Consider the following 24,778-nt stretch of genomic DNA (forward strand, 5'->3'; position numbering starts at 1 on the left):
TAAATTTAAGTGATATTTCAAAATAATTATAGGAAATATTTAACTGCTCTTTAACAGTTTAATTAAAGAACAGTGAAAGATGAAATGGATATCATGACAAATCCACAATAGTCTTACCATGTGAGTGCTGGTTGTCATTAGCTGAGGATAGGAAGAGAAGCAAGTAGCAAAAAGAAAAAAAAGCACACAAATAAAATAGACCAAAATATCAATGGGTAAAATAAATAAAATGCAAAAGTTCTTAAAATTTGCATTCATGTGACTGCAAAGCAAGTAGAGATAAGATTATTTTAAGCTGCCATATGTCAAAAATCATTGAAATATTAAAAAGCTTGTTATATTTAAGTTCTTTTATGATCATTTATAACTACTCTACAAGACTTTTGATATGTTAATCAGATATTCAGCAAATGCATGTTAAGCATAAAAGCTTAAAAGTTACTATGTGAATTCTGAAGGAATAGCTGGAATTTATTATATATATCTCTGTTGGATATAGTCCTATGCCTATTTACTGATACACAGCATATCCTATTGCATACTTCAGACTTTGCTAAACAGATGACCTATCTATCTCACCATAACTCATAAAAGTTATCTGTGCTGGAAATACTGAAGAAAACAAATCTATGTTCATAACACCATCAACATTAAAAAATTACCTTTGATTGACTGATCAAACCCAACACTAACCTGTCCATTGCTGGTCACAACTGTGTTGTCATACAATAAATAGGCACCAAAGAAAAATACCACAGCATCAAACACTCCTAGGAATGTCCAATAAATAAATGCACGCCAGCGCAGCAAAGCATTCTTGGCAACATCTCTGTGTAAAATAAAATATACACATTCATTATCAGCATGTTCTAAAATCCCAAACAAATGATGTCACTCACTGTTTTTTGAAGGAAAACCAATTAAGAATTGCATGTAAACCCACAACATTTCCACATGACGAGTGCCTACCACTTCACATCCAAATCCTTTCTGAATGTCTCCTCTTTAGTATTTTTAATTCTTCTAAGCCCTTTTAACTGTTACCTGTAATTCTTATTTCAACTGTGTGGTAAATTCCCCTGTGCTCTCCCATTTATTTTTCAATCTTTTTACAGAAGGTTTCTGTTTTCCATTACTTGCTGTGCATGTGATGATCCACTGTAGATTTTAAATGGAAACACTAGAGGTCTCTGGAGACTTTGCTTTATTTCCCACGGGGTGCTTTTATAGAGAATATTGTAATGAAATATTCATTTTATGTGGAATATGCAAAGCAAGGATTTTGCAGTTCAGTTGAAGCTTCAGGTCAAATGGTATTTCCTGACTGTTTTCCCACAAAAAAATACAGGGATTGGGCAGCAACAGAACTGTCCACTAGCTTGCATTTTCTTATCACAAAAAAAAGTTAATATTACAACCTTAACTCCTACACACAGAATAAGTATATATCAACTTGGCATATATCATAAAACTCATCAGAGTAAACCAGAACACAGTTAAGTGAAAATCCTGAATTACGGACACATTTACTACCAACAACTACTTTGACCGTAGGTACTTTAAAGACTATCTGATGATTACATGAAGTCAGTTCTCCCTGCAGATTACCAATAAATTGCACAAAACTGTATTTGGCCAACAATAACCTCATCTAGCCAGAACAACTGCACCATTGCCCAAAACAGCTTAGCAATAAACTGTTATAACAAAACCAAAATGTTTTTGACCAAATAACCTTCGCTAGCTTTCAAAAAGCAGAAAGGTCTTATGAATGACCATTTCTAAACTGGAAACATTTAAAATGTAGAAGAGAAAATAAAAAGGGGTCAACAGTAACATCCTATATTCCTCTTCAATTTCACAGCTAAAAACTTATAATTGCATTGATTAAATTGATTAACCTTTTAGCATCTAGTATTATCTCTCTCAAAAAATGTTTTTCCTTTGATTATCTTCTGCTGCCACTATCTGAAATGTACTGGTTTTGCAGCTGGGCATTGCTCCTAATTTATGTGGCCACATGCAGTTACACGGCAAGAACTATATTGCAAGTGGCTAAGAATCTAAACCAGTGGCAACTTCAGTGCCCAGAAGCACGTCAACAGTATGCAGAGGACAGTGTTGGACACCTCGTAGAATTCTATGGTACAACACTCTACCACTCTGTCCTCTTTCAGAATAAAGCATGTATATAGAAGAAATGGTATGCTTTCTCTTTTTAAAATCCTGTTCCCCATAGCCAGAAGAAAAAGAAGAGCACTAAAATATATGTGTCTGTTGTAGTTTATAGACTGTACATATGGTCTTCAACCTTTCTGTTGCACTTTATCTGACGTTCTACTCCCACTTTGTGGCATGGAAATCTTGAGGACTTCCATTACAACAGAGACAGATCTCACAATTGAACAAACAACTTTGGGGCACAATGTATGAATTTTACCTGTACAGCGAAGGCTCTCTCTTGAGTGTGTCTGCACTGACATGTTGCTCCATTAGACCGTAAAAGAGGATAGGAAGGGAAGTGAAGCTGATATTGTACAATGTTAGATACGCAGTATCGTATAAAGTCTGTAGATGGAAAAGAATTAAATCTGCTAGTTTTAATTTTAAAACACAATCCAATGCATGGCACTTGATTTGAAATCAGTCAACTTTTTTTAAAAAACAAAATGTATCCCTTCAGAAAGGAGGCAAATATTCCTGAACAGCTAAAACAGGCAAGATAAAACTACGCACTTGTACCCTGTTCATCTGGAGGACAAAAGGTCACCTAAGAGATTGATTTAATAGTCTTGTCCATGTAGCAGCCCCTCCTGTTGTTTCAACTGCAAGACACCCCACAAATTTAAAGAAACAATAATATTTTCTCCCAATTAAATCTTCCTCTTGTACAATTTAAACCTGAAAACAATCCTCTTGTCTAAGTCTGGTCATTCATTCCTTTGGGTTTTCCTCCATCATTCAGAAGAAAATGATAGATTTTGCTCCCACAAATTAGATGAGAGCAAGGGGTTGAAAAGTAAAGAAAAAATTTAGAAACCAGAATACTGGATCCTGTCCTGAATGATGGCACATTTCTAGTGAGCAGCAGTTCACTTTTCCTCTATCTTTCTATGCGCTGGGTTTTTTTTTCTTTTCAACTAATTGAATGCCACTATTTGTCCGAATTTTGCCATGCATACCTGTACATACCAGAAAAGACGAGTTTATTCTTCCATTTTCGGTCTGAATTCTAAAAATTAACAACCAGTTCAATTACTTATCTTTCAGGATTCCTTCTATCTATGTTCAATAAGCTTAAACCTGAAAGACTACATTTCCCACAGGCATTCCACTTTGCACTGCAGCTCCAAATTTTGGTTTCCTGTATTCTTTGACTTTGAAAATAACACTGCGTTAACAACACTTCATAAGGTTGATTTCTGAAATGTAACTGCAACTGCCACTGAAAATTACATGAACCAAAAGAGATGCTGCTCTTTTGACAATGTATAAACTAACCTAGAAATTTTGTCAGATGAACAGGCACAGCGTTAAACAGTCAACTCTCTTGATGGAAAAAAAAAGAAAAAAAAAAGAAGCCAAAGAGAAAATATGGCAGCGAGGGGAAACGCAACTAACCTGTTGTGAAAACCCACAGAAGAACTGATATAAAAACTGAGGAAAAATGAAGCAGACATTCTGAAAAACAAAGTGACACAGTCATCAAGTGGAATACAAGCAGTAATTTATATACTGAACAATGCTATATAGCTGTGCGTAGCATAGTTTTATAACACTAGTAAGTATTGCACGAACAGTAGAAAGAGCTGCATACATTAAATATCAACATTCTCATCTTCCCGTAGTACTATTAAGAAAAATACTTAAAATATTTTGAAAACAAACTTAAGGCTACAGTTTCAAAATTCAAGGGCAATGTATTTTGCAACCCAGGAGCACAGCTCAGTCAAGGCAAGGCAAACAAGGGACAATGCATGGTAGGACACAATATCCGGTAAAGCAAGCATGGACACCCTGGTTAACATGCTTCCCAGCAAAGTAATTTTAAAATGTTTCTAAGTACAGTCCCAGACATCATCGTCTCCTAAGTATACACATGGTCAAACACCAAGACCTTGAATTATCTTCTGAAGGGTCCTTTCTATTATCTTCCATCATTTCCCATCATTTAGACATAACAAATTGTCTAAACAGAAGGATGCACATGATAAACTACCCTGATGAAAATAGAAACTAACGTACATTGAGCTAAGCCAAGTTCTCAAATGCTGTTTCCAACTTAATTTAAAAGGCCACTGTAGAGAGAACCCAGAAGGTACTGAAAATAAGCAGAACAGTCTGTGATGGAATTTGTAAGAATTCTTTTTTTTTTTAATGCAATTAATGCTTTTTGTATTAACAGTGTAAAGTGTATATAGATATTACCACGTAAATTTGAGATTAATGTAATCAGAATAAGCATTCTCCTACCTTATAAAAGAAGTATTGCACAAGTTCAGATATCCTAACATAATAAAAATGCCCATGAACAAGCAACATTTTTTTCAAATGTTTAAATTTAGGTATTGCATAGTCACTGTTTCTTGCGGCTTGACGACCTTCTTTGCCAATGATTCCTTTAAAAGAAAAAGTGATGAAGCTGTTTAACAACTGAAGAACTATTTCAAAGACACAATTATTTGAAAAATTCTATATTAATGCTATGACACCCATCTAGTAAGAGATCACCATGGTAGTTACCTGGGGTAAATTCACTAAAAGTTGTCTACAAAATGTATAAGCTGATTCTTTGAGACTGCCTGTTTTTAAGAAGTGAATGCTTTTTGTCATCTCACTTGAATTAATAGGCTAAAAAGCCCACTTACCTATGCCAACATGTGCTTCTAGAATCATACTGACATCATTTGCTCCATCACCAATTGCTAATGTAATAGGATGCTCCTTTGATAACTTAATCAATTTCACAATCTGGAAAAAAATAGTGTTAAAAACTCTTTTCTGTTATGGTTTGCTTGTTTTGTATAAGCTTACAAGTAATGAAAAATGACCAACACAGTTACATAAGAAATTCCGTGAAGGGACATAAAACCAATATTACCCAATGCAACTACTATGAAGATCACAGTAGTTTCTTCATATTAGAAGTATTTGTTCCAAATATAAAATAACAGTTTTCAAATACTTTCAAACTATTAAGAGATACAGATAGTAGGAAGGAAGGGCAGAAGAATGGAAGGTGTTGAGGTTGCTTAATGCAGTGTAAGCACATTAATAAATTAAGAGGGTTCCAGAGACAAAGAATACAATTTCAAAGAAATCCTGAAATAAAGACTGAAAGATTCTGCTTTCTTAACTGTGCTGATGTTTTTTTTCTTATTATTTAAGAAAAGATAATAAGACTGTCTATATATCTAAATATTGTTGACATAGAAACTGTCCAAAAATTTGACCTCAAATCCCTCCACTGTAAATGTTCACCTATGTTCATTTGGTACTGAATCAGTTCCAACTAAAAACTACAGACTTCCAGACAGTTAAATTGCTGGATAAATACATGTGTTAAAATGAATAAAGGGCTACATATGCTGTACCTGAGCACTGAGAAAGAGACATGACAGTTTGAAAGATAAAAAGTGTATATATAAAAAAGTGTATATAAGAAAGGTAAACGTCTCCTTCCTTTAAAAGTTCTTCACTTATATTGAGATGTTTCAGCAATGGAAACATATGTTTTTACTTGATACAAACTAACATACAACAATTAAGAAGTACTTAAAAATGATAATGCACACATTTTTCTGTCTGGATTCTTTTTTCTTGGCTTACCACTTAAAAATAAAGAAGTATCACTCTACAGTAATAATGCAGGTTCTTGTAGCATCAACAGGTAGCAGACTATTCAAAGCTTGTTAGGTTAAAAAGGAAGTAATTAGGTCAGTTCATTAAATATGTTCCTTATCAGCATGTGCCAACCATAAAATTTGCACAATATGTACATATATCAAATTCAGGTGCACAGCTGGCTGCCCTTTTAGCATACCATTATCTAAACTGCTTGACAGGAGAAATTCTTCCCTCTCTCCTGGTATTTTTTTTTTTGCCTTTTCCATTTTAGAAAATACAAAAGTGAATGGTAACATTTTAAGTTATCAGCATAAGTTATAGAGAGGATTAACTTTCAATATTACATATGTGCACAGCTAACAAGCAACTGCAAAATGAAATACAAACCTGTGCTTTTTGTAGAGGTGCCATTCGACAGCATAACACTGCACTGCAGTTCCTGCAAATTTCAAGAAAGAGCTCTCTGTAGTTACCAGAGCTCCCATCTTGTCGTGGTTTCATTATTAATGATAATGCTGCTCCATCAATAATTAAACCATAATCTTGCATATCAGTTGAAAGTCTGTTCAGGGATAAAATATAAACGAAGAGACACTGTAAAATTCTCAGACACATTTAAAATCTGGCAACAGCGATTTTGTGAAAATTAATTAATGAAAAATAATGACTATGGAATACTGCAAAATTAATATACTTCTAAAGGAAATTCCTGCTATTTATGACATATTAAAATTCTAGATTATTGAAAATATTCAGTGCTTCACCAGTTCAAAGACAGAAACCTGATACCTCGGTGACTCCACCAGTGTGTATGAGTGTATAATTAATGACCTTTAAAGTTCTATTTGAAAGGACTCTGAGAACTACAGTGAGGTAAACTGATTTGCAGGAATAAAGTTAATTTTGTGGCACATTCCATAATAAAAACAAAAAAGGTTAAAGGAAAAGGCCTCCAAAATTTGCTTTGATGAGGAAAATACTTCTTTTTTTCTTCTTTTTTTTGTTTTTCTGAGGGAAAATGAAGTAAACCATGCTCTGAAGGAAATGCCCGAAAGAGACTTGTTGGCCTGAAGAACCAAGGCCACTGTCTATCTTTAGAGTACCTATCCTTTGTGTTTAGTGTGGTGGGTAAGTCTGATACAGGTATACCTGTAATTATATTCTTAAAATACAGTAATTACATACATTACCTATAATATTACAATATATTATTATCTATATTAATCTATAACTGGTACACCTGTAATAATTCGGGCACTGCTAGAAGCATAACCATGGTGGCATGAAGCACAGTCTACCACAATAACATATGCCAAACAATGAGGGAAGATGGTCCACGCTATGACAACAGGTTTTTGTGGCATCCAAACCAGTTATTCCACAGCACCCTTGCATTTGCCTACATTACAGAGCAGCCCCAGGCTCCAGCTCAGCAATGAGTGTTGTATAAACATACACTGAGGTTTATTTGTGCTCTAGTTTCAGTGCTCCAAGATTATACTACTGTGTGTGGGTTTTCAACAAACACAGTTTCACCAGGAACAGTGTTTGTGAGGAAAACACCATATTTATTAACATTAGTGTATTTTAAGCATCTCCATCTTCTCTACTACAACACAAGCCATTTTTGACAAATAATATAAAGTACCATAAACTATATTTACTAGCAGCTCACAGGTATTTTCAGCACTTTGTTACCATTGTACAAATAGGCTTACGCTGTTAGTATGTAACGACATCAACCAAAATGTATTATTATGAAGTTCAGGCAACGTATTGAATATTTGACACATTCTAGTGAAAGATTTTCAGTCTGAATTTGAACATCCAGGCAGAATCTTGCCATTACAGATAGTATTTGCAATTACAGATAGCTATTTTATATATTATAGTTGTAATTTGCTATTACAGATAGCAAATTCGCCAACTCTGGAGTCAAAGACAAAAAATTCTGGAGTCTCAATGTCTAGAAAATGGGCATTGCACAAAAAGTTAAACAAACATATTTAAACATATCTTGTAAGACCTGTAGGACTTAAGCTAAATGTAGTACAGGTAACAGTGAAATACGATTTAACTGAATATAAAGGTGTTCTTCGTTAGACCAAAGGAGTTTAAAATGTAAAGACAGCTAAGAAAAATGCTCTGCCGCAGACTTTCAAGCTTAAGGATAAGAGTTATAGAAACACTGCTAAAATAATATCATAAATGCTTGTTAATTTATTGTTCCTTTACTACAGACATACTAAAAATGCATATAAAATGCATTACTAGAGGATTCTATATTAAAAAGACAAATCAAATATGTACCATTATGCCAAGAAGAACCAGCAACTTCTTTTCTTAACGTCTTAATATGAAAAAATGTTTTGGAATCCAATTTTTAGTTTTTTACAGTGGAAAAAAGAGCAAGTAATATATACCAGCTACAACATTTCAAGTAAGTAGCCTAATTTACTACCTATATAAGGCAGATTTTACATTATACCTGCTTTTTGCTTTTTAATGCCATTTCCTAACTTATTCCATATACATGATACCTATCCTTCCATGGATATTCAAATACACAGAAGTCAGTAATTTCTTTACAATTCAGGGCACTTAAAGTATTTTTATGCACATCACAAGATTTGGTACTATACTGTTGCCTGTCACCTCTCTGTAAATGTAGCACTAACCTTCCCTAGAAAGAGGGCCATATATTGTTGCTCTCTGTGACCTTGGTCTTAAGAAAGTCACATCACATATTGACTCTAATTACAGGAATATATCATACATGCTTCACTTTTAAAAATTAGAAATAGTATTTTGCTTTACAATCATCTTTTTCAAGAATGAATATTTTTGCAGTGGAAAAATAAGTAATTACAATGTCAGTTGTGATTTTTTTCTTTTAGTTAAAGCAGTACTGGAAATGAGATAAAGTACCATGCTGGTGAAAACTTAAGCTTATGTGGAACAAACATACTTAATTGCCATACAGTAATTCACACTTTTAACAACAAAAAACTGAAACATAGTACGTTGCTGCTCTTAAGGCAATTGATCAATCAATCAATCATTTCATTGTTTATGAAATGCACAGAAGGCCATTACTGGCTTGAAAATTCAACTTTTTCCTTACCCTGAGAAAGTATCCCTGGTTAAGCTGCCACTGTGTCTTAGGACAGTTTTGCTTAGGTCAAAAAGCACATCGTGTAAACTCTGTTCCTCAATTTTCTTTGTGGTTAGCTCAAGTATTTGTGTATTTCTCCGGAAGAGTTTGCAAGCATAGCAAGTAGCTGCAGCAGTCTCCATTTTGTCTCCTGTCAGAACCCAAACTTTAATTCCAGCTTTCTGGAGTGCTTCAATAGTGTCAGCAGCTTTTTCCTGTAGTCTGTGGAAGCCAATTGACAACATACATTGACAGATTGCTTGGAAATGAGAAATTCAGAGATCCTTACTGAAAGGCTTCCATAACCAAATTTAAAATAAAAAAAATTAAAAAAAAAAAATCAAAGTTATCAGATCTAAGAATTTTCCCCAAGGTGTGAATCTAAAAATGTCTGGCAGAGTAGTACATTATAACTAACTAGTTTTGACACTTTCAAAGCTCTCAAGGTTTTCATCCATACAGTCTAAAAGATGCTTCTTCAGACTAGTACTTCAATTAGAATACTTTCAGCACTTTCAGCTAATGACATCAAACAATGAGGTATTGCTGAGTTATTAAAGTGACCTCCTAGTTTTAACAGCTTTTGTTTCTTCTTTTTTTTTTAACCTAAAGGTTCTTTCTTCATTTCCTCAATACCTATTTTGTAGTTCCTTCCTCCAAAACTTTCCACTACAATTTGTGTAATAAGGTATTACATGCACTGCATGTAAATGTCTTGAATATACTGATATTTGTACACTTAACTTTTGTTACTAGGTTACTAAATTATAAAGTTACCATGTGTAACTTTCGTAAGCTAAGGGTATGGAATTGACTCAAATAGAGGGTGGTTGGTTTTTTTTTTCAAATAAATCTCTAATTAAAAAAAAAGTTACAAAAACGGTCCTCATACTTTGGTACAATTACTAAACATAAGAAACGAAGAAATGCACTAACCGATCTTCAACAGCTGTAGCACCAAGTAAAATAAAATCTCTTTCTATCTTCTCATACACTTCTGCCAATTTCTTTTCTCGGTCCTGGAGGGCCAACTTCGCATTCTGAAGCAGCTTCTGTACTTTGCTATATTCTTCTGCTGTGAGCTCTTTATATGCAACACATAATGTTCGCAGTCCCTCCTAAAGAATGTAATCAAAAGAAACAAAGTGCGTCTTAGAAAACTCTTTTTAGACTTCTTGATGGTGTTTACGATGGAATAGTTGAAAAAAACTCTATGATTTTACTATTAATATGAAAAGTCCCACTGCTCACTTCATCAGTACAAGAGGTAATGGGTTCAGACTTTTTAGTCTGAACAGGGGAAGTTCAGGTTAGATATAAGGAAGAAGTTCTTTACTGTGAGGGTGGTGAGGCACTGGAACAGGGTGCTCCATCCCTGCTGGTGTTCAAGGTCAAGCTGGACAGTGCCTTGGGCGGCATGGTCTAGGCTAAGACATCCCTGCCCATGGCAGGGGGGTTGGAACTAGATGATCTTAAGGTCCTTTCCAACCCTAACCACTCTATGATTCTATAGTGAAGTGACTATAGTATAAAATAATATACTATAGCTTAGAACATGAGTCAACTTGATTCTGTGCTGCCCTGGACTCAGTTAAAACCTGAGGGACAAAACTCAATTTTCCAGAAGAGAAATAGCAACCCAGCTGGATGTATGAGATTAGTAGGGAAATGAGAGTCAGGGTAAAGGTTTCCCTCCTTACATGTGTAATTAAGCAGGATGAATCAGAATAAATAACAGTAATACAAATAGTAGCTCTGCAGAGTGATTTTGAGGCAGGGGCAAAACACCAGAGTGGTGAAAGTGAAAATTCAACTATGCCATTTCAGCCAAGTGAAAACAGAATTTAGCTGTGGGTGTTTCAGACTGGATCAGACTTTTGGACTGTGTAATGAGTAAAAAAAAAAAAATATATATATAGACCGTGTTAAAAAAAAGCAGCTATAACACAAGTTTTGCCACCTCAAATATATTGCCTCTGACACCATGGCACTTTACCAGCAGGTCTTTGTATAGTTACTTATCACCAATCCAAAAAGAAGCATTAAAATAGCTCCCTGACTGACGCTATTCATAAGGTTAGGTGCCAGGTGGTTGCCTGTATATTCCTTTCCTTCAGAGGCCCCTGTATGTAGGAGCCGGCCCTATTTCCAATTATCCAGGATGAAGAAATGGCTGTTGGTCTGGATTTTTTTTTCCTGATAGACACTGGATGGATATGATCCATAAAATATTCCCTTAGTTTCATTAAGCATCCTTCAGTTGTAATTATCAGACAGCTGTTTTTTATAGTAAAGCTTAGCAAAGCACTTTGACAAAAGAGTTTTGACATTTCCTGTCAAAAAAAGGCAGCTAACACTGTAGGTATTTTTCCACGTACCTGTAATAATACTTTGTTTTCAGTTCAAGTACTAGCTGCCAGAAAATTTTACCCTATTTATAAGACTATCAGTCATATTACATAGAAGTGGGTTCTGCATATTTTTGGACACAGTAAAATTTAGTATTTTTCAACTCCAAATACTATTTTTAGGTAAAACCAAGTCTGCATTTCTTTTAAAGGTGATTAGGCCATTCACAGCTCATTTTTAGCAAGCAAAAATATAAGGGTGATCACTATGTTGCCCCATAAGCAACACGTTTGTTGCTACACCATGCTCTAATAGATTTTCCCTTTTAAGAGCTTGTAAAACAATAAAAGGCAGCAAATTACAATTGCTAAGGCTGGGGACTGAAAGTAGAAATCAAATTTTCGGTGAAGTTTTTCACTTTTCTTTCACTCAAATGTTAATTCAAACCACTAGACCACTAGAGTTGTGAAAATGCCATAGTAAAAAGCTAATTGATGACTTCTGGTATAACACACAGTTGTGCATATCTATGCATTCGTATTGTCTACAACTGCATTTTGGAAGGTGAGAGGGAGGAGAGATTCAAATAAAAGAGTGACACGGACTGCTATCCATACAGCCTGTGTGCACTTTGGCACAGAATAACCTCAGTGCCTGGGAAGACAAATCTGTTACCTGATCAAGCAGGAAATCAGAACACTTAATTTCTTTTTTTATTTTTTCCCCCCACTGATATCATATGAACAGATCAATAAGATGGAATCTTACCACTGCATTGCGTTCAACTCTGGATCGTATTTGGTCAATTTTGCCTTCCTTAACTCTAGGAAATATGGAAGAATCTGCTCCCTTACAAAACAGAAATATATGACCTGAAAGAGACAGCATATGGAATTCAAAATGGCCAAATATATCCTTCTTCAAAAAATCATGCAAATTATTAAGTCTTCAAAAGCATTTCTTGCACATTTTATAGCATTTGTAGTCATGCTGGTACCTAGTCTCCTTCTTTATAAAGACAGACACACAGAGTGTGATTAATGCTTAAATCTTTGATAAACCTCAACAAATCCAAGTGAAACAAAAACATCTAAGACGAAACAGGATGCAACAGTCCTACCTGTTGAAGATCTAACAATTACACTCATTCGCCGTCTCACAGAATCAAAACTCAAAACCTCTAATAATTCAAACCTGGAACAGAAACAGAATTATTTTTTAAACAACTCTGCTTTTCCAGATCCCTAAATTGGTTGTTACAACTTCAGGCATATCAATTAAAGCATGAATTCTAGCATGGAAAATTATATTGAGTACTATGGAATGTGAACTTCCACAGTGTTAAAAAGCAGGTTACAAATAAGAAACAGGGGAGACCCCTAGCTCCTAATTACTTGAAACAGAATTTGTCTGCATCATGTTCATAAGCATCTTTAGATATATAGCCAATATAATTTATTTATAAGACTAGAAACCTTGCAGTAGAGCACTACACTGCTCATAAAGTAAATTCCTACGTATAATACCTAGGGATAGCCACAGAACTTGAAATGCATCAGCATTTACAAAGAAGTCTTTATTTAATATTTTTCTAATTTTGACTATTCCTATTTCCCCAAAGAGCCCACATTATTCCATAAATCTTGCTCAAGTGTTGGCTGACAAGTTATTAAAGTGTAAAAAACATTTCTTTTTACTGGTTTTATATTTGCCATTGTTTTTTACAATTTCATTTTATCCCATATTCTTTTCCCTTCTAGGCAGAAGCTCCTGTTGTACTGTTTCTGTATCATTCATCAGTTAAAATACTTTTATAATTTACTACCTTACCTATTTCCTTTTATCTAAAATTCTTCCTTTTTCAGCACAAACATAAGCATCCCAATCATTAATCCAAATCTCTTCAGGATTCATCTCTGTTAATACTTAGCTCATAAAACAGATTTGCTTGTTTAATTAGGTCATTCAGTTCTAAGTCCTTACAACAGTCTGGGATTCAAACCTGTACGAGGCCACGGTGCTTTGTTCATTAAGAAGTTACAACAGATTCTAAGAAGGAGTTGGATCAGACCTGTATCTACAAACCATGATGCATTTTGGAGAAAATCCCTAGTAATTACAGTACTTTAATAAACCACCAAATGATACTGAATGAAGTTCTTATGAGATGAGCCACAAAAGTCTGAAGTAACTTTCAGGAAAAATCCTCCATATTCCCCTAAAAGGGGGAAAAATGCCAGCAGGGTTCCTATATTTGTGTCCAAGAATCCCTGTGTGGTTAGCAGAGTGCACATGTAGGAAGACTCGGATATATGATAGACTTTACCAGTAAACTTCTACGGAAGTGGAAAGTAACATTTTTGGAAGTACATGCACCCCACTGAACAGCTCTACTACTAAAATGTCACTGAAAATTTTACTCATATTATGGACAACAAAATCTATTCTGTCAAAGGAAAATAACAAGAACAGTACCTGTTTTAATTTTTCTTTGAACCAGCTATAAAAATTTATTCTATAGATATTACCCCCCCATAAATACAGATTATTTGCAAACGACAAACTCCGTACATACCATTTTCTATTAAAAAATTATTACCATATAACAAAGGAAAAAATAACCTAACCATAGTTTCTAAAACTATCAGTAACTATTAGATTATCCTCATCTATTTTCTTGTATTTTTAACCACTCACTTCTCTATGTTATTTTCCCGATTTACGATCTCCATAAAATTGTCCTTCAGCCTTAGATAGGTGTAACCAAGCCTGTGAAATGGAACACACATCAAGAGAATGAATACAACAAATACATAATTATCCAGTTTAAGCATATCATAAGGATTTAAGACTGAGCTTCTCTTGAGGGTAGGAAGGGGGAATTGGTGACCAAAACATACCCCACCAAACCACAAAACCCAACTCACAAACTGTTTTATTTGATTTATGAATATGAGCAGTCATGACTGTATGTTGAGAAAATCATCAGCTGTGCCAATTTGGTGTTTCTTATTACAATTTTTGTGCTTAAAACAATTTTGAACTTCAGTGATTAGATCCACAAATAAAAAAATTATAATATCTAATTATACACGTACCTCTGTATTCCCTCAACTAGAGCAACTTCATCTGGTGATGATGATATATATATGCAAGATCTTCTTGAGAGCTGGCTTTTCTTCAATCCATCTACACTGTCATCATCTTTCACCTGGACAGTGTGGCAAAGACAAAGAGCTCGGAAAAATAGCTCCTCTCTCTCCTAAAACATAAAAGAAATAGTTGCCATTACGTGTTACCACTTTCATGCACTGCTTTGATAACCTTCTGAAGGAAAAGTTTTCCATGTCACTAATTACTACTGTTTCTGTCAGATAAAGGCAATGTCACAGGTCACCTGCCCTTTAGGGGGAGCCAAGTCTTTCCCAGGGGTACGCACAACCGCTCATCAGCTGCTATTGCTACTAGCATTGCCATGCAAGCCAAGCTCCTGATGCCCAAAAGAGGGTACGTCTCTTGCTTCCTGGGTCCTAGATGTGGCTAAAGGTTTTTTAACTTTACTTTTACTTAAACTTTGAATAAACTGTATCATATACTAGTTGAGGTACAATTTTAAGAGTCCTGAGTCCAGACAGAGGGATGCAGCACCTGAAGCACAAGTCTTAACAGGGTTTACAGATTTCAGTTCCTTAGGCAGCTTGAGTATCTTTAAGAGCTATATAAAATATAGGAGGTGGGCATTTTGGCAGCTGGAGAAAACAACTTCTATGAAATTTCAGATGGTTCGGTAATGACAGCTTCTGACAACAGAAAAATATTTCTGTTTCATGGATACCTTACTGTATTCTACCTGTCACTTTGTGTCTGAATCTTATTCTTCTGCGCTGCTCAGTACAAATTGACTGTGCCACTAGAATTCCAAGACAAAAACACCTTGGGACCGCATTCTGAGGCCTGTGGGTGACAGCTATAAGGCTGCTGAATTATATCAACATATTTTAAGAGGCCTTGTTTTGGCATAGTGAAGGGTATGGCCAAACTATGATTTGACACTGTACTGATATATTTAAAAATATATCCAATGTCCTTTGGCTATGATTATCCTGCCCATTTACAACCTGCTCATTAGCTGACATATGAAAGCTCCTTAACTTTCACCTAACTTTGCTTTACACAGCAAAAAAGCAGCATGCTTTTTTATACATGCTGTGTATAACACATTTCAAATGTGGCTATATTAAGTCACATTTAAAAGTAATTTCATTTAATCATAAACCATTCTCTGGCCGCATATTCACTCAGTGATGACTGTTTGCCTTGAACACTCATTTTCACCCTTGAGGAGCTTTCCTGCCTTGCTTTCCCTATTACCACTAATGTTAAATGGAAACCAGCTATTACATTTCTTTAGCTACTAACCAAAGAAAGTTCTGTATTTGGGGGTTTTATTTAATTCAATTTTACATCTGCAGTAAGTCGGGAAACTTCCCATTAAGTCTTCAAATCTTAGTTTAAACTAGGAAACGAAAATGTATGTGCTGTGATGAATTTCCTGCAATTATACACTATGATTAGTGAAACTCTAGAATGCTTTATTTCCAATATTCCCTTCACATCAGCACAGTTCAATTTTCATGTTTCATTATAAAAACCAGGAACAAGTCATAATACCTTTCCACTTCCTCCTGGAGAAGAATCAATCATATCAATGCCTGTACAATCATGGAGAATTTGGCCATTGCAGATAACATGTGGCACATAAACGTGCCCTTCAATGCAACATTCTACAAATTCCATGTTGTTCTCAGTTAACGTTCCTGTTTTATCTGTGAAGACATACTCAATCTGCAAATAAGCACAAATTAAAAACAGCAGGAATATGAGCAGAGATTTTCCAAGTTCTCTTAACAAAACTGAGATTATTACTGGGTTACATCTTCCTTTAAGGATCCTTGTGCATGCTCTTTCAGAAGAAGAAGACAATTTCTTTTGGGAGTCATCTTCCACAGAAATTGGGCCTGGAAAGATTTTATCACACAAGACTCTCAGCAAAGCTATCTTTTGCTTCATAACACATACAAATAATGTGTTTAATCTATTTTCTCTCTTCTCCCAGTCTCTTTTTTGTTTTTTAATTGCTTTCATGCTGCAAGACAGATATTTATGGAAACAAAACGCACATGAATTCAATTTCCCAAGGATCATTATTTAATGTACACGCCTGGATTTAGATCGGTTTCTGTCAGAATGGTCCTTAGGGTGGTATCAGAATTCCCCACTACAATTACATTAGTTTAAGTGATGATTCTGGATTAATGGTCATATACAGTTATACACCTGGGCACCGCTACTGCCCTGGAAACACTCCTTTTGTATCAATGTTGAATTTTTCAATATTTCAAGCTGAAAAAAAAAAAAACCTAACAATTTTAAAATAAAAACTTATGGTAGAAAAGGCTGAAAAAAAATTATCATTTGTTAAAATTTACCTGTCCCAGCTCTTCATTGAGGTCAGAAGTATTCACCAGTGGTCCTTCACCTGTGTCCTCATCAAACATTTCCTCATCCCATGTAAGGAAGTAAGAACCAAGAAATTTCTGCATTTCCACAGTGACATACATGGATACAGGAATAATGTAGTTGAAAAGAACCATGAATGCAAGGAAATCTGTAAAAGCTCGAAGAAACTGCCAAAGAAACAAGATGAAAATATTGATTTTTCAGGTACCATCAAAAACCAAAAGATGACTACATACATTTGCAGATTATTTTTTTTCTAGTAACTTTCAAACAGTAAGCAACACCTTTCACAGCTCACAGCTCAACACAAGTGTGTGCCTTCGTGGTATATAACATCACAACAGATTTGGCATAAAGAAAAAAATCCTAAAAATTTGTATTTTTCTTTACAGGTCTATAGTCACACATCATGGCTGTAAATTCTAGAGCAACTCATGAGAGTGATGAACACCTGTAGGAGAACAAGGAAAATGGTAACATGTACATTCACAAATTACCAGAAAAGCAACATAAACCTGCAGCAACTCATTCAAGGATTACCAATTACGTAACTTTCAGGCAGCATTTCATTAATGAATAAAGGGTTTCCCTTCCTTCTCTCAACACAAGTAAAATGTGTGCATATAACCTAGCTCAATTTTTTCAGTGGTGGAGACTTGTGGAAGCATAGTCAACCGGCTAAGCAGGCCGAGATGGTGCTACTGGTGGTAATGAGAAATCTAGAACATGTCTGGCTAGTGTGTGCCCATCATGCATTTAGGGTAACCAAGAAAATTTTCCCCTAGTCTCACTGGAAGTATTTAGTATCATAATATTGTGTTTTCTGTAGTGCTGAGCTCAGTCTGTTACTTTGGATCATGTGGGTATCCATTCTGGACGTCCTTTCTCTGGTAGGGTCATCATACACTGGCAACACTCCTGTGGGTCTCTAATGCTCATGACAGAGTTACAGAGCTATATCAAACTAAGTTTTTAAGGGGTATTGTTACACAGATTCCCACAGTGGATTCTTTTGAACACATCTGTTATATGATTACCAACAGCTGTCAGATATCTTTCAGTCCTATATTCCTCTGCAAGAGGACAGTTCTTATATTAAACATGACATTTTCTCATCAGTTAAATTCATACGTATAACTTGAGTGCAAAAATTTAATATATAAGCTTTCTGCAAACATACTGTCACCACTATTAGCAAACAAAACATTTTATGATCAGTAAGCAAGCAGGCTGTGTACGCTTTTCAGTAGGATTCTTGCACATTACAGGTTTAGTAAAACTTTTTGGTGTTGAAATTTATTTCCATACCAAATTTCTTTTCCTTTCTGGCTCTGTTTTCTGATTATACCATGGTTCATCACGAAATGGCTCACTCTGCCAGACATACTTCAGGACAGTATTTATTAGTGCTTTACTGATGAGAATACAGAGGTATACAATAAGGAATACATTCATTGATCTAAAAAAAAAAAAATAAATAAAGGCAAAGTGAGAACTCCATTAGCACATAAACCACAGTTTATTGAAAAATGCTACATTTGTGCTTCAGCTTAACACTTGCTCCAATTCTAACACTATGATGTTATATAACTTTTCTACAGCATTTTCCCAACACAGAAAAATATTATTGAGGATGATTTTCTATTTAAAATGTAAACTGCTGTAATTGTTTTCCAAACTGTGTGGGACACCTTAGCAAACCTAGTACATTAGTAAAAACAATAGCATAGATGGAATCATAACAGAATAACCAGACATGTATCTGCAGGCCTTTTTATGCCATTTCTCTGAACTGACAAGAAAACACTCACATAAGTATTTTCATGGAATATAAATCTATTGAGAACATTGTGCTATGTAGCTGTAATGATTTAACACTTTCTAGACAGATCTAAAAAAAGAGCAAGAACATTTCACATTTAAAATTATATTTTCATTGATGAATGGGTATGAACTAGAAGCCACTGGTTATACATCAATAAGAACTGAAAAAGACACATCACCAACGCTCAGTCACTATGTAAGAGAAGGGCTGTCAGCCAGTCAGTACATCTTGCCTTAACACCTTTTTTTTCCACAAGGCTTGGACACCTTACTCAGAGCTGATGATTTCAGATAGCAGAGCAGGACTAAAGAATACTTATCTCTCTTTAAAAAAGTAAGCAACCAATGTCAGCTCTTTCCTTGAGAATAGCAGTGTCTTCCTTTCCCATTATATATGCCCTGCAAGGAACTTCTAATTTTAGCTAAACCATGGGAAACCTGCCACAGACAGGCTTTGTGTTACCGCAGTTGATCCAAAGTAAACTGCATCCAAAAAATTGGTTTTACTGAAAACAAACCATTAAGTCCCTCTACCTCTAATGAAACATATACATTTAGTAAAATAAAAAAAACCCTCCCCTTTTATTCACCATCCGAACATGCAGTTTTCCACCCCCAAAATAAATATGAGAAATTTTACTTTTCTACAGCAGATCGTTTCTGTGATTTTGCCTGATAATTTAATGCCATCTTAGTTTCCATGCCAGTGTAGATAGCAACACCTGAAATTAGACAACTTGTTTTACTAATGATTACACAGCACAACAACTTCATAAAAGCACAATTCACTTTATTATTATACTCCATCATTTCTTTAATTCTCTATAGTCTGAAGAAAAAGAACAAAGATTTAGATGATACTCAGAAACTAGAAATAGCTTTAATAAAGAATAACTTTAGGAAACTTTAAGCAGCATTTACATCCCATTCCAGAGTCACAGTTCCCAATTGCTAACATGTTGCTATGTATCAAAGCCAATCCAAATTGCGGTTTTGAATAAATCGCCCTGCGTTTTTAAGTTCTCTTTTGTGGCTATAATTTTAGAAGCTAAGTCATACATCGTGAAAGAAAATCCAGATAGGGCTAAACTACAGGACACATCTAAGAAGAATAAAAGGCAACCATCAATTTTGCTTGCTTCAGTAAAATTTTAGAATTAATGAAAAGTGATCGTTTGACATTACAAATTTCCTGTTGAGAACACAGATCAAAAGACTAAACCTCAGAAGATTGAACACAGCAACTAAAAGAAGCTGTAAACAAGATGATGGACTTAAAGTACTTAAGCAAGCACATCTGTACATAGCTAAATAAAATAATTCAGGATATGAATTGTGCTGGGGTAATGGTAAATGCTGCATATGTAAGGCAGACCAGAAACAACTGCTTATTAGGAACATTTCTGCCCGATACTCAAGATAACAGAATATTAATATTAAATATTAAATAAATATTAAATATTAAAGCCATCTCCTGAAATTTACAAAAATACTTTCTACAAACTGATTATATTAGTCCATCTATTTTAGACTACAACTAAAAGCAAAATGAGGAAGTTGAAACTAATACATACTTTTTGCACTCTGTTTTGAGAAAAAGTTGCAAGATTTTGGTAGTTTAGGCTAAGTTCATGGCTATCACTGATCTTTCGTGGGAGTACAGAAGTTGTAAAAGATAAAGGATAATTTGGATCCTTTTTCCTTTAGTCACTGATAAAGACTGGCCTGTTATAACAGAACTACTACTCCCACTAGGCTTTCTTGAAGAATTTTAAAAAATAAAAGTAAAAAATCTCAGTTTGTGCTTCCAATTTCTGCTAAAATATGCAACATTTTTTATAGAATGTGGACAATTTGTACACATAAAATATACTTGCTAACAGAAAGTCTAATTTTGATCAGGAACTGTTTAAGTGGATTGATGGTTTTTTGATCAACCATATTTACATCTGGTTGGGGTGTCTGTTTCAACAAATGAGCAAAACAGATTATAAAGATTTTTCAACAGGCTCATTAACTGCTTTGGGACAACATCATTATTTTCCAGTGCCTGTTCAAAAGCCATATATTTACATGAAATTGAATTGTCTTCTTGAGTCACCTTAAGTAATCGTTAAAGACAAACAATAAAATCCTCCTTCCAAAAACTTTTTATAGTCATTATACATCATTAATAGTTACTTCACTGCAATTACAATAGTAAACCTTATTAAAAAGTTGCAAATCAAGTGACTCATTAGAAATCATATGGTCAGTAGTAACTGTAGGGTTGTAGCCTTGTTTAATGTTTGCTTGCTACTTCACAGACCATTTAAATAATCAATAGAAAGATTTACCAAAGATTTTTTCTGTATTCTTTAAAGTGGCTCCTCTAAGAAGCAGATTTTCAGATCCTAATGGCCTGCAAAGATAAATGTTACAAAATATAAACGTTTAGAGAGAAACAGCAGACCTTAGTAGAAGCCACATAAAAGAGGAAATTAGTTTTAGTCAAACATTTTTACTTTGTGTAACAAAATTACTAGGCATATTTAAAGCTTTCAGTTAAAATTAAATATATGTAGATGCCTAAAATTAAACTCGTAATTTCACAATTCAAGTCTTAAACCAATGCATCCAAGAACCACATATGCAGGTACCTAAATAAAGATTCATGATCCTAATAGCAAGGTGCGTATCTTTAAAAATAGCAATTCAAGTCTTTTTTAGGCTTATATAAATGATAGTATCCCACATGCTAGAATTACTTATTAAGGAAAATACATTCTTCCATTTTAAGTATAAATGGCATATAAGGTATTGTTTGATATTTACTGTATACATTTCAAAGCATAAAGTTGAATATAGGTAAAATAGTTTACTGAGGAATAAGGAAATTAATATAAGGATCCCTATGCAATTTAAAATAATATAAATCACCATATTAGTGCAAAACCAAGGACTACTTTATAGACAGAAAGCATGTAGAATTATCAGACCATATACACAGTAATGAAAAAAAAAGTTCAGTTTTTTTTAATGTGCTCCAAGTGTTTTTTTAACGTGTTCACGTTTTTCAAAGTGTTCCAAAATCTAATCTAATCCTCTAAAGACAAAAAAAACAAACATCCCTGGCCATACAACCTGAAACTAGTTTCGTCTAAACCAGTGGTGTGATGTTATATGAATGACTTGGATTATAAGACATTATATCCCAATATAGTAAAAAACACCCATTGCTCTAATAGTGCTGTCCAAGGAATATAAGTCTTAATGCCACAGACTTTCTTCTTGTGTTATACACAGATCAATTCCTGTTTAGATCAAAAAGGTTATTTTTTTTGCTTATTTTACTGTCCTCTCCCACCCAACTTCATTTCCAGCCAACTGTTATTAGTCAATCTCTAAAGAGAAAGAAGTTAAAAACAAACAAACAAACAAAAAAAACAGTTTTCGTAGCAGACTGTGATAGAAATCAGACATGTAGACACACTTGTACACCACCCATATGCTGGAGTCTAGGATATCACCCCAGCAAGAAGCTTTCCCTCCTATTGCTTTGCCTCTTTGTACCAAGGACCTGAACAAAATGAGGTACGGGAAGTTTCTTCCTTGGTGGTAGACAGAAGATCCTAGGCAGAAAAGAGAGGAAGACTCGTGCCTCTTTCGACTGCTTCATTTTTTTTTCTTTATGTTGCTGGACAAGGAATGTCCTGAGACTGCTCCTTGAGCACAAAGCACTGCACTCCCTTCAGGATAAAGCCTATTTGCACAGGAGGCAGACCCTTCTAAGTGCCAGACCCAGGCTAACAGATCACATCCTTCACAACATACAAAATTAATTACCTTGGATGTTGCCTTCCTGAACACACAACACTAGACATTTTAGAAAAATGTGCAAAAATCACCACTAAAACTAAACATTATACTGGGCATGTTCATATTCTTAAATTTCTAAGAAGAAAAAAACAGAGAAATATACAAGTGATACTATTCATATTGTTTAGTGCACTATCAGGATCTCCTGCTAATGGAGCAGTATTGTACAAGCACGGTCAAAATCCTATCAACGTAATTTATAAACTAAATACACGTCAAATAAAATTGAAGTTGAATAAAGACAAAAATATAAATGAGATAAATCTATCTGATTAAAATATGAAATACTTATATATGAAATAAGTCTGGAAACTTGTATGAGAAATACATATTATTAATAAGACAAGGCAGCATGCTGTTGGTGAACCAAAGGTAATGTTCACCATTGATACCTATTTGAACCTTGTCATGTTTTAACCTCAGCCAGCAACTAAGCCCTACACTGCCACTCAGTTACACCCCCTTACCCTCAATGGGATGGGAGAAAATTAGAAGAGTAAAACCAAGAAAACTCCTGGGTTGAGATGGAGACAGTTTAATAGGCACCACTTCGCATCAGCAGGCAGGGGTTCAGCCATCTCCAGGACAGCAGGGCTCCATCACATGTAACAGTGACTTAGGTGGACAAATGCCATTACTATGAACATTCTCCCCTCCTTCCTTCTTCCCCCAGCTGTATATGCTGAGCATGATGCCACATGGTTTGCGATATCCCTCTGGTCAGCTGGGGTCAGCTGTCCTGGTTGTCCCCCCTTCTAATCTCTTGTGCACCCCACTCTACTTGCTGATGGGGCAAGAGGCAGAAAAGGCCTTGACTCTGAATTATCAACAGTTTCTGGCACAAATCCAAAACATAGTCCCAGTACCAGCTACTATGAAGAAAATTAACTCTACCCTGGCCAAAATCAGCACAACCCTGGAAATGTTCAAGTGTGTAAAAACTCTGGATTTTCCCTACCTTGCAGTAGGCTCATTCCTATCATGGTAAACATTTATTCGACCAACAAATCTGCAAGGGAAGTATATATGTAGCTTAACAACATTGCTAATTTGTGTATTATTATGCATATATGTCCAAATATTTCAGTTTAATGTACATTACATTACAGATATATATACACCACACATACATGTTTGAAAACAAAGAAAATTACTGTCACTTCAAAAAACATATGTAAGAATAGATTGAGAAATATTTTCTACAAAGTATTTATTACAGTGAGCACCCTCCAGTTGAACAAGCTCTGATCACCAAGAACATAAACAAGAACACGGAGATACACATAAACAGAAAAATACACAGAACAGTAAGTCAGTGTAAAATGTCCATATAAAAAGATATAAGAGATTCTAAAATTAGAAGTAAATATTCTAAGTAGACCCATTAGCAAGAAATAACAAGAAATCTTATTCCCTAAATTACCCAAGGTAACCCAGTGTAATTACTATTCTTTACAAAACCTAAACCCTACAATTGAGTTTAAAACAAAAGTGTAAGGCAAATAAGCAATTTTCCCTCTGAATATCTCTCTAAGTACATTTTATCTGTATGTAGTGGGTTGCTGCTGGATAGCAACTAAGCATGCACTAGCCTCTTGCTAATTCCCTTCCCAGAAGGATAGGAGAGAGAACTGGAAGAGCAAAAGCAAAATAATGACAGATTAGTAAGTGAAGGAAAAAAAAACGAGTGACACAAAGGCAAGCATTCACCACCTCCCATAAGCAGACCAATGCCCAGCCAGTCTTCAAGCAACAGCTACTTTTGAAAGACTATTAGTTTTATTGCTGAGCATGACATTTTATGGCACAGAACAACCCTCTGGTCAGCTGAGGTCAATTTCCTGGCTGTGTCCGCTCCCAGCCTACCTGGCCAACCCCAGCCTACTTGCTGGAGGGGCAAAGTGAGAACCAGAGAAACCCTTGACACTGCGCAAGCATTTTTCAGCAACAGCAAAAACACGGGTGTGTTATTAACACTGGTTTTGTTACAAATCAAAACTACTACACCAAATGGGCTGCTATGAAGAATAGTTACTACATTTCAGTCAGATCCAGTATGCTGTATTTGCAATATCACAGTCTAAGTGGATAACCTCAAATCAAACCAGATTAAGACAGACATCAGCATTCTGGATGGTAGAGGAAACTGGGGAACTGGTGGGTCTGTTACCCTGAAAGGGAAACCTCCCAGGCTCAGAGAACTGGCAACCTGTCTGCTGAGAAAAT

At 35.1% G+C, this 24,778-nt stretch overlaps 1 protein-coding gene across 11 annotated transcripts in view; it reads right to left on the reverse strand.

The window, feature by feature from the left end:
* The window catches only part of ATP11A (ATPase phospholipid transporting 11A), a 111,129-nt gene that overhangs the window by 13,615 nt on the left and 72,736 nt on the right, over positions 1–24,778 (reverse strand). For 7 of the 11 annotated variants that reach the window (XR_009746819.1, XR_009746820.1, XM_061472736.1 and 4 more), the window contains exons 8-26: positions 23,511–23,561; positions 21,031–21,095; positions 19,335–19,416; positions 18,179–18,329; positions 16,840–17,037; positions 16,022–16,195; positions 14,449–14,612; positions 14,048–14,119; positions 12,471–12,544; positions 12,119–12,222; positions 9,938–10,119; positions 8,972–9,223; positions 6,235–6,409; positions 4,869–4,971; positions 4,474–4,619; positions 3,622–3,681; positions 2,441–2,568; positions 694–829; positions 118–141 (exon numbers count right to left, since the gene is read on the reverse strand). Coding sequence is in view for 8 of the 11 variants with exons in the window: in XM_061472736.1 (XP_061328720.1) it covers positions 118–141; positions 694–829; positions 2,441–2,568; positions 3,622–3,681; positions 4,474–4,619; positions 4,869–4,971; positions 6,235–6,409; positions 8,972–9,223; positions 9,938–10,119; positions 12,119–12,222; positions 12,471–12,544; positions 14,048–14,119; positions 14,449–14,612; positions 16,022–16,195; positions 16,840–17,037; positions 18,179–18,329; positions 19,335–19,416; positions 21,031–21,095; positions 23,511–23,561 (2,341 nt within the window). In the remaining 3 variants the exon portion in view is untranslated. The remainder of the gene's footprint in view (positions 1–117; positions 142–693; positions 830–2,440; positions 2,569–3,621; positions 3,682–4,473; positions 4,620–4,868; positions 4,972–6,234; positions 6,410–8,971; positions 9,224–9,937; positions 10,120–12,118; positions 12,223–12,470; positions 12,545–14,047; positions 14,120–14,448; positions 14,613–16,021; positions 16,196–16,839; positions 17,038–18,178; positions 18,330–19,334; positions 19,417–21,030; positions 21,096–23,510; positions 23,562–24,778) is intronic. The other 4 variants (XR_009746821.1, XM_061472737.1, XM_061472743.1 and 1 more) reach the window with 1 other exon arrangement.

This window comes from Pezoporus flaviventris, unplaced genomic scaffold (assembly GCF_033815535.1).
Source record: "Pezoporus flaviventris isolate CSIRO_AGI_PZ_B2104156 unplaced genomic scaffold, CSIRO_AGI_Pfla_v1 ptg000072l, whole genome shotgun sequence".
NCBI classification, from domain to species: Eukaryota; Metazoa; Chordata; class Aves; order Psittaciformes; family Psittacidae; genus Pezoporus; species Pezoporus flaviventris.